The following is a 9,185-nucleotide window of genomic DNA, read 5'->3' as shown; positions in this document are numbered from 1 at the left end:
TTATTGTTTCTCCAGTTGTGAAAAATGAGACTATTTAGTAATTGTTGATTTATACGAAAATTATATCCTTTTAGGGATGCACAATTCTATACTTGTATTTCCTTATTTCTACAATATCTGCTAAAGATGTTAAGAAAATTTTCAGCAAATGTCAAAAGCAATTACCCATTTTCTACATTTAAATGATTTTTTTCCACCTAGGTCCCAAATACTTCAAGGCATGGGCTATAGATAAATATAAAGATGGTAGTAAGTTTATTGTCAAGGTGTTTTTGTAAATATTTTGCTGTTATCTAAGGTACACACTTTGGACAAATGCTACTCCACATTTGCTACAGATATGAGGTCAGAAATAAAAAATGTCTGAAATTTGAATAGAATCTTCGACACATTCTTTGGGTTTCTATATGCTATAAATCCTGCATTGTTTTAAAAATGTTTGATCAACAGCCAAAAGCTTTGCAAAAATTTTTCTGCATGTCCTCTCACTCATATGAATTCTGAGGTGCTGAGTAGGGTGTGAACAACTATTGGTGACTCTGTCACCTATTTTACATTTATATAATTTCTGTGCTATCATATCTCTGGTGTGAAATAGTGTTGAACTACTGTGAAATAAGGGTTGATTCATCCTTAAAGACACTGATGCAATGTTTTCATTGTAAAACTTCTCTCCAGTACAAAATCTATAATGTTTAGTAAGATGTGATCTTCAATATTAAAAGCTTTGCCATTCTTCACATTTTTAGGAGTTCTCTCTAGTATGGGTTCTCTGGTGTCGAGTAAGTGATGATTGTTGATTAAAATCTTTGCCACATTCTCTAAATTTGTAGGGCTTCTCTCCAGTGTGGATTCTCAGGTGCTGAGTAAGTACTATTTTTTATTAAAAATTTTGCCACATTCTTTACATTTGTAGGGCTTCTCTCCAGTGTGGATTCGCTGGTGCTCAGTAAGTGATGATTTTTTACTGAAACTCTTGCCACACAATTTACATTTGTAAGGCTTCTCTACAGTATGAATCCTGTTGTGGCAATAGAGATGTGAGTTTGTATTAAAACTTTTGCCACACACTTTACATTTGTAGGGCTTCTCTCCAGTATGAATCCTGTAGTGACAATCACGCTGTGAGATGCTATTAAAAGCTTTGCCACATTCTTTACATTTGTAGGGCTTCTCTACAGTGTGGATTCGCTGGTGCTCAGTAAGTGATGATTTTTGACTGAAACTCTTGCCACACAATTTACATTTGTAAGGCTTCTCTCCAGTATGAATTCTGCTGTGGCGATCAAGATTCGACTTTGTATTAAAACTTTTGCCACACACTTTACATTTGTAGGGCTTCTCTCCAGTATTAATTCTCTGGTGATTTTTAAGGCTTGGTTTTTGACTAAAAGTTTTGCAAAGTTGTTTACATATGTGGGGCATCTTTTCAGTGTGTGTCCACTGGTGACAAATAAGATTGGAGCTTTTATTAGTAGTTTTGTCACATTCTTTGCATTTGCATGGCATATCTCCTGTATGAACACTGTGATATTGAGTAAAGTTTTTGGGTGTGTTGCATTCTTCACATTTGTAGGTCTTCTCTGCAGAATAAATTTTTGGTGTTGAGTAAAAGTTGAAAATTGTTTAAAGCTTTGCCACACTTTTTTACATTTACAGGTCTTTTCTTCAGTATAAATCCTCTGATGCTTAACAAGTTGTAACATTTCACTAAAAGTTTTTCCACATTCTTTAAACTTATAGGGTTTATCACTGTCATAGTATCTACTGTGTTTAGAAGATGTTGAGCAAGCCGATGCTTTGATATTTTCTTTAAAACTATAGGGCTCGCATTCTCTATAAATTCTCTTGTATTGAGCAAGCTCTGCACTGTTATTAAGAGCCCTTTTACATACCTTACACTTGAAAGTTTTGTCTTGACTACAAATATTTGGCTGAGTAATAGTTTTTGAGCACTGAAGCAAGACTTTCCCACATTTTTCATTTTGGTAAATTGTTTTTACAAAATTACTAGGAGTTTCTCTATATTCATAATTTTTATCACCAATGTAAATATCCTGTTAATTACTGAGGGTAGAGACATGGCTAAAGGTGTTACTTATAGCATTATCTATATAGTGCTCTTTCCAGAAATCTGTATCAGAATTGTCATTGAGCAAGAGTGGGGGAAGTAGAAATCTTTCTACAATTCTTAATATGGTCCATTGGTTTTGTTGCAGAAAAAAATGGACATTTTGTAAAGAAACTCTCAAAAGAATCACTATTAGAAATTTGTCTTAAATATTGTCTCTGTGCAAATGTTTGATGGGAAGTTTAACTCAGTGCTACATTTATAATTGGCTAAGTTAAAAACTTACGCAAGGACCAGATATCTTTTCAAATTTTCCCCATTTCCTTTCAGAAGAAATATAGTCATCAAAAATGGCTGTGGATATATTCTTAAGTATAATATATATGTTTAAGAATATATATATCCTTAATACTAATGGAAATACATTAAATAATTTTTCAGAAATTAATTGTTTATGGTGTATTTTGGATATAAAATTTTTATCGCAAATACAGACTACTAATTGGTTTTGTCCATTATAATATGATTTTTGAACTTTACTCTCACCTATATTTTTCCATTGTTTCCTTAGTTGTAAATTGTCAAGGTCACACTTTCCATAACTTCTCTCTCTCTCATTTATTCCCTGCTCTGGTAAAATTTCTCGAGGATGATGAGAAGTCATGGCTGAAATAAATAAAAAATAAATAAAAAACAAACATGTTTACTTACTGTACTGGGCTGAGTATATTTTGCAAACATGGGGAACTACAGCAATTAAGGAACATCAGCAGGGGAGTGGATTATTAAATCCAAGTTCATCGTTATGGCAGAAATATATATGAACAAAGAAAAATCTACACAGAAAAATACTTTGAGAAATTTTCAAATCATCTTACTGTTCACAGTATCCAAGATGCGTACATTACTGTGAAGAGTAATACAGTAGAGGAAAATACATTGTGTTACACAAAGCCTTTCCTCCTTCACAATATATTTTAAAAATTTACCAACTTTCTTCTGCTTCATTAAAAAAATATGAAACATGCAAATATTTGCAGACTGTTCAAAAAAGGGGTTCCTGCTTACCACCAGGAAAAAACACAGCTAAGTCAACTGTAAGAAAAGTTATGAATTAATCCAAGGGAATAGTAAATTATCATTTAAATGAAGTTTACTGAACTAAACCAACACACAAAAACAGAATAAAAATTAGTCAAGAATTGTTAATTTTAATAATCAGAAAATGTGTGTTGAAAGAATTTCTTTAGAAAATGTCTGAAAGTGTCAAGGAGGACACAGCAACATAGGATGTTGAGCTAGAAGGATCAAAATTTCAAGGCCAGCCAAAGTAAAATGAAAAAAGAATGAAATGTGGGAAATAATCCATAAGTTTTCTTTCTAGTACTAAAAAACACATCTCAGAAAATAGGAAAAATAAAACATCCAGCCACTTAATTATCACCAATTTGTAAAGACTCAAAGCAGGTATTCAACTAAGTTTTTTAAACTCAGAATATTGAGAGCATCCAAGAGAAAAAGATGGGTCACCTAGATATGTGTAACTATACAATTGTGAAATCCTTAGTTGAAACTTCACAACACAGAAAGGAATTCATGGCTATTTTCAAAAAATGAAAGAATAAAATTATCAACCAAGACATTATATTCACAGCTACTATATTTCAATAGAGAAGGAAAATAATGACTTTAAAGATATAAAAATGCACACACTACTCATCAACACTAGCTGTTCTCCACAAGTACGAAAGGTAATCCTTCATTCTACAATGTAAATGTGCCCAGCAACACAAGTCATATGAAATTTTAAACATGTCTTGGCACAAACAATTGTATTGTATTATAATGATGGTTCACAAAATATGTAATTTTGCAATAGAATTTGAAAGAAAAAGCATAAAAAGAAAAGTGTAAATAGGCATATATATCTGTAACAATAATATAATTTTGAAAGGACACATAAACATATTCAATTTTTAAATAAAGTGAAGTCAAGTTGAAACTCATACAAAGTATGCAAAGGAGATAATTCAGTTTTAAGATTTTTTTTTTGCCAAATGCAAGATTACAAAATTCTGATCAAAATAAACCTTGGCTATCTGAATTAACTCTAAAAATTACAACTGTTGGTAGGCCGCAGGATACTCTAAATCTAAAAACACACACAAAGATGGAAAGCAAGAGGATATAAGAAGGACACATACAAAGGTGACCGTACACAATCTGGGCTGTCTAAATTATTGTACACAAAACATAGTTTAAGACAGTAATAGGACATAGAAGACGTTTTAAATTTAAAAATAACCTTTGAAAAGAGGCAAAATAGAGAAAAGGAACCTTTCCCTAGGTTCTTAATTAAGAGTAAATACATTCACAACAAACATCCTACTTTCCAAACACACAATGAAAACATTGAGAGAGTTGAATGTAAACCAAGAATCACTGTCATTCTAAAAGACATCAAACCCCACTTACTGAAAAGGGAAATACAGTGAAGCAAAATGGTAATTGCAAAGCATAAGACTTTACAATAGGTTCAAAATATTTTCAGACTTATAGAATCCCTGTTCTTAATCACAAATGGGATATTATGCTGGACAGACCAATTTTATGCATTAAAAAAAGGTTAATAAATATTTAAGTGATAGTTATTTTTTAACCAACATGGAATAAATATCTGAAGTCAAAAGTGGTAGGGATTTTCAAAAATCACTCAATATGTGTCAGTTGATTGAACACTCTTGGGCATGCTGTTGTTCAAGAATTGAAAGATAAAAATTAAAAGATGTTTATACTATTTAAAGTTAACTAGAGGCTCCAGGTAATATTCATTAAACTCTCATTGTTAAAAAGCTTTTGGGTTTTTTTTGCAGAGAAATCTGTTAAATTGTATGAATATCCCCCAAAATACAAATAAGAAGACTTTTCCCTGCTAAAAAAATATACTAAAAGTTACAGCATTCAATTGTAAATGCAGACATGGAGTTAGGTAAACGGAGTTCTTAGTGAGTGTGGCAATAAGCCCTCACATCATTAGCAAATTAAAAACATTACACATCAGTGTTGTTATAATGTTATTCAACAGAGCCATCATGGGGGATGCAAACCAAATATCCCTTGAAAAGAATGGATGAGCCAATTTGAAATATAGAAACAATAAAACTTTGAAGTCAAGGAATTTATTCTAATTATATATATTACAAAATATATGTACACTAGTTTAACTAAAATGTCACAGAAAGAATACTGCACAATTCTACAACATGACATCTCTAAACTAAAGAAGCAGCTTTCTGAACAAAAGAGAATGGTTTTGTGATGGGGAGACAGAAATCAGCCCTTGCTTCCTAGGCATTGTTGTTGTTGTTGTTGTTGTTGTTGTTTTTGAGATGCAAACTTTTTAAAGATATATTGCATAACAATTTGAATTAATGTTACTGAAATGTATATTTAAAATTTTGGAGGCAGTAAGTTTGTCCAACTTGACATTCATTCCATGGAAGATAATTTCACAGAAAATCCATTACACATATCAGAAAGAACACTGATAAGGAAATTTTAGTGAAAAAAAATGTACAAATAAGATTAGAGAAACTTACTTATGATAGTAATGTATTACAATGGGTCGACCTAGAGGTCTTGAGAAATGTGTAAATGTGTAAAAACTTCCTGCAAATAATGGAAGAAGGGCTGGAGTTGTAGAGTAGTATTAGAGAGCTTGCGTAGCTTGTGTGAGGCCCTGGGTTCAATCCTCAGCACCATATATGAATAAATGGGAAATTCATTAACAACTAAAAAATATTTTAAAATGTTATGGAATACTGTCAGATAATATTGACATTTACAAGGCAATTGGTAGTGTTTTGTTGTTAATTTGAGTTTATGGAGACATTACTGGAGGAAAAGCAGGAGACTAGGTAATTTTAAAGCACAAAACACAGGACAGGTTTTTCTATGATAACAAGAGAAAGAAATCAAGGCTTCTCAAAAAATCTTTTCTGTTGGGTAACTTCTCAATCAACCTTTTTGAATTTAGGCTTCCTCCTCTACCTCAACTATGTCCTCTGCTATATGTGGGCCACAGGATTTGACATCACTGCATTCCTCTAAGGAAACCATATGTCAAGTGAAGGATATATAACATGCCAACAAAGGAAAACATTAAGGATGAAAAGAAGCACCATTAACATTGTTTTGTCAGCACCAAGAACTACCCCATCTTCTTTATTGATAGCATAAATGTGAAACTCATTCTTGTGGAGAAGTTCCCAAAATATATACTTCAAGGGAAGAAAATTAAATAATGATAATTAGGAATTTTGAAGGAAAGTTATGCTCACCCACAAAGAGCAGGTTGCTGTAGGTCTCCAACATCACTTCTCTATATAAATTCTGCTGAGCAGGATCCAGGCATTCCCATTCCTCCTCAGAGAAATTAATGGCCACATCCCCGAATGTCAATGGCTCCTGAAATAAAAATTGGTAGATCAATAGCACATGGACCAAACCATTATTCAGTTTTTAGTTTGAATTAACATTTAGTAGAACCAACTGTCATGTAGGAGAGTGACTTTAATTATGTAAAAACATATTTTCCATTATCGTTCCATTATCTAATTCAGAGGAAAATACATAAGTCCAAAACAGTGTGTGTGTGTGTGTGTATGTGTGTGTGTGTGTATTCCATATCAGAGTGAAGTGAAGGATATATACCATAATCCAAGTGCTGAATAAAAGCCCAACTCCTAACTTCCTGCTATCAGTGAATGTGAAATTTGGTGGACATTACAGATGCAAATCAGACTCATCAAAAATATTCTCATCTCTCTCGATAGTCTCTTCTGTAAACCTCACCACCGCATTAGGTGGCTGGAGGCAGGAGCTAGGAGAAGCCGTCTCGGAGCTGGTGTTTAAGATCCAAGTGAGTGCAGTGGCACTTGCCTACAATCCCAGCTACTTTAGATGCAGAGGCAGGAGGACTGCAAGTTCGAAGCCAGCTTCAAGCAAGACCCTATCTCAAAAGGACTGAGGATGTAGCTCAGTGGATTAAAAAAAAAATACATAAGAAGAAAGTTGTAAGCGAGGCGAACCTGCAAGCCACGGGCGGGCGGGTCAGGACCAGCAACCAGCCAAGTGACAGCAGCTACACGCGCCGGCGGGGAACGCGGACCGGACCCACTAGGACAGGTCCGGCGGACGGCTGAGGGCTAGGCCCGTCCCCTCCCCCAGTGTCTGCAGGTAGGCGGGGGACTGTGAACACCAGCAGAGCGGGCCCAAAGCCTGCTGAGGGGCGGAACCGGCCCCTCCCCCAGTGCCTGCAAGCGAGGGGAACCTGCAAGCCACGGGCGGGCGGGTCAGGACCAGCAACCAGCCAAGTGACAGCAGCTACACGCGCCGGTGGGGAATGCAGACCGGACCCACAAGGACAGGTCCGGCAGATGGCTGAGGGCTAGGCCCGTCCCCTCCCCCAGTGTCTGCAGGTAGGAGGGGGACTGTGAACACCAGCAGAGCGGGCCCAAAGCCTGCTGAGGGGCGGAACCGGCCCCTCCCCCAGTGCCTGCAAGCGAGGCGAACCTGCAAGCCACGGGCGGGCGGGTCAGGCCCAGCAACCAGCCAAGTGACAGCAGCTACACGCGCCGGCGGGGAACGCGGACCGGACCCACTAGGACAGGTCCGGCAGATGGCTGAGGGCTAGGCCCGTCCCCTCGCCCAGTGTCTGCAGGTAGGCGGGGGACTGTGAACACCAGCAGAGCGGGCCCAAAGCCTGCTGTGGGGAGGAACCGGCCCCTCCCCCAGTGCCTGCAAGCTAGGCCAACCTGCAACCCATCGGGAGGTTAGGCCCAGCAACATATGGAGTGACACAGGTGCCCCTGGCGCCTGCTGGGTAGGTGGACCTTTGACCGACCAGCAAAGCAGACCTAGGGCCTGCCAGCATGGTAGACGGATCACACTAATTGGAGGAGGATCACAGCCACTACCTGCCCTGCAAGGGTGATTTTTCAACTATACAAGAGCAATATAAATAAATAGAGGGGGAAAATATCAAAGACACAACAATTTCACCAAGCAGAAAGAAACGCCAGCAGTATGAAATGACAAGGAAAGAAAGGACCACAGGCAATGCAGGTCAACTCAACTTTAGAAGAGGTAATAGCTGCAACAGATGGAATGTCAGATAGAGAGCTCAGGACATACATGCTTCAGATGATCTAGAGTCTCAAGGAAGACATGAGACAGCAAAATCAGACAATGAAAGATCACATTGATCTTTTACTTCCTGGATTTGTTTGTCAATTTCACAGGGAGATAGAGGTAATAAAAAACAAACAAATAGAAATACTAGAAATGCAGGAAACAATAAACCAACTTAAAAACTCAATTGAGAATACTACCAGCAGAGTGGATCACTTAGAAGATAGAACATCAGACAATGAAGACAGAGTATTTCAACTTGAAAAGAACATAGATAGCTCAGCAAGTCTACTAAGAAACCATGAGCAGAACATTCAAGAGCTATGGGATAATATCAAAAGACCAAACTTAAGAGTCATTGGGATACAGGAAGGCACAGAGCTCCAAACCAAAGGATTAAGCAATCTATTCAGTGAAATAATACAAGAAAACTTCCCAGACTTGAAGAATGAGACAGAATCCCAAATCCTAGAAGCCTACAGGACGCCGAATGTGCAAAATCATAAGAGATCCACACCTAGACACATTATAATGAAGATGTCCAACATACAGAATAAGGAGAGAATTTTAAAAGCTACAAGGGAAAGGAAGCAGATTACATTTAGGGGTAAACCAATCAGAATAACAGCTGATCTCTCAACACAGACTCTAAAAGCTAGAAGATCCTGGAATAACATATTTCAAACGCTTAAAGAAAATGGATTCCAACCAAGAATCTTGTATCTGGTGAAATTAAGCTTCAGGTTAGAAGATGAAATTAAAACCTTCCACGATAAACAAAAGTTAAAAGAATTCGCAGCTAGAAAACCATCTCTTCAAAAAATCCTTGGCAAAACATTACAGGAAGAGGAAATGGAAAATAACATTGAAAACCAACAATGGGAGGTAGGACAGTAAAGGGGGGAAAGTAGTCAAAGAGGAT

At 36.8% G+C, this 9,185-nt stretch overlaps 1 protein-coding gene across 1 annotated transcript; it reads right to left on the bottom strand.

Moving 5' to 3' along the window:
• Positions 1 to 745: 745 nt before the first annotated feature.
• On the bottom strand, positions 746 to 1,425 carry LOC144250619 (uncharacterized). Its single transcript, XM_077793523.1, is given in 2 exon segments — positions 746 to 864; positions 867 to 1,425. Coding segments are annotated over 2 exon segments (678 nt in total).
• Between the last annotated feature and the right edge of the window lie 7,760 nt (positions 1,426 to 9,185).

The sequence above is a fragment of the Urocitellus parryii genome, chromosome 16 (genome assembly GCF_045843805.1).
Source record: "Urocitellus parryii isolate mUroPar1 chromosome 16, mUroPar1.hap1, whole genome shotgun sequence".
Taxonomy (NCBI): domain Eukaryota; kingdom Metazoa; phylum Chordata; class Mammalia; order Rodentia; family Sciuridae; genus Urocitellus; species Urocitellus parryii.
Note: the sequence above shows the minus strand (reverse complement) of the source record. Positions and strands in the feature narration are given on the sequence as shown.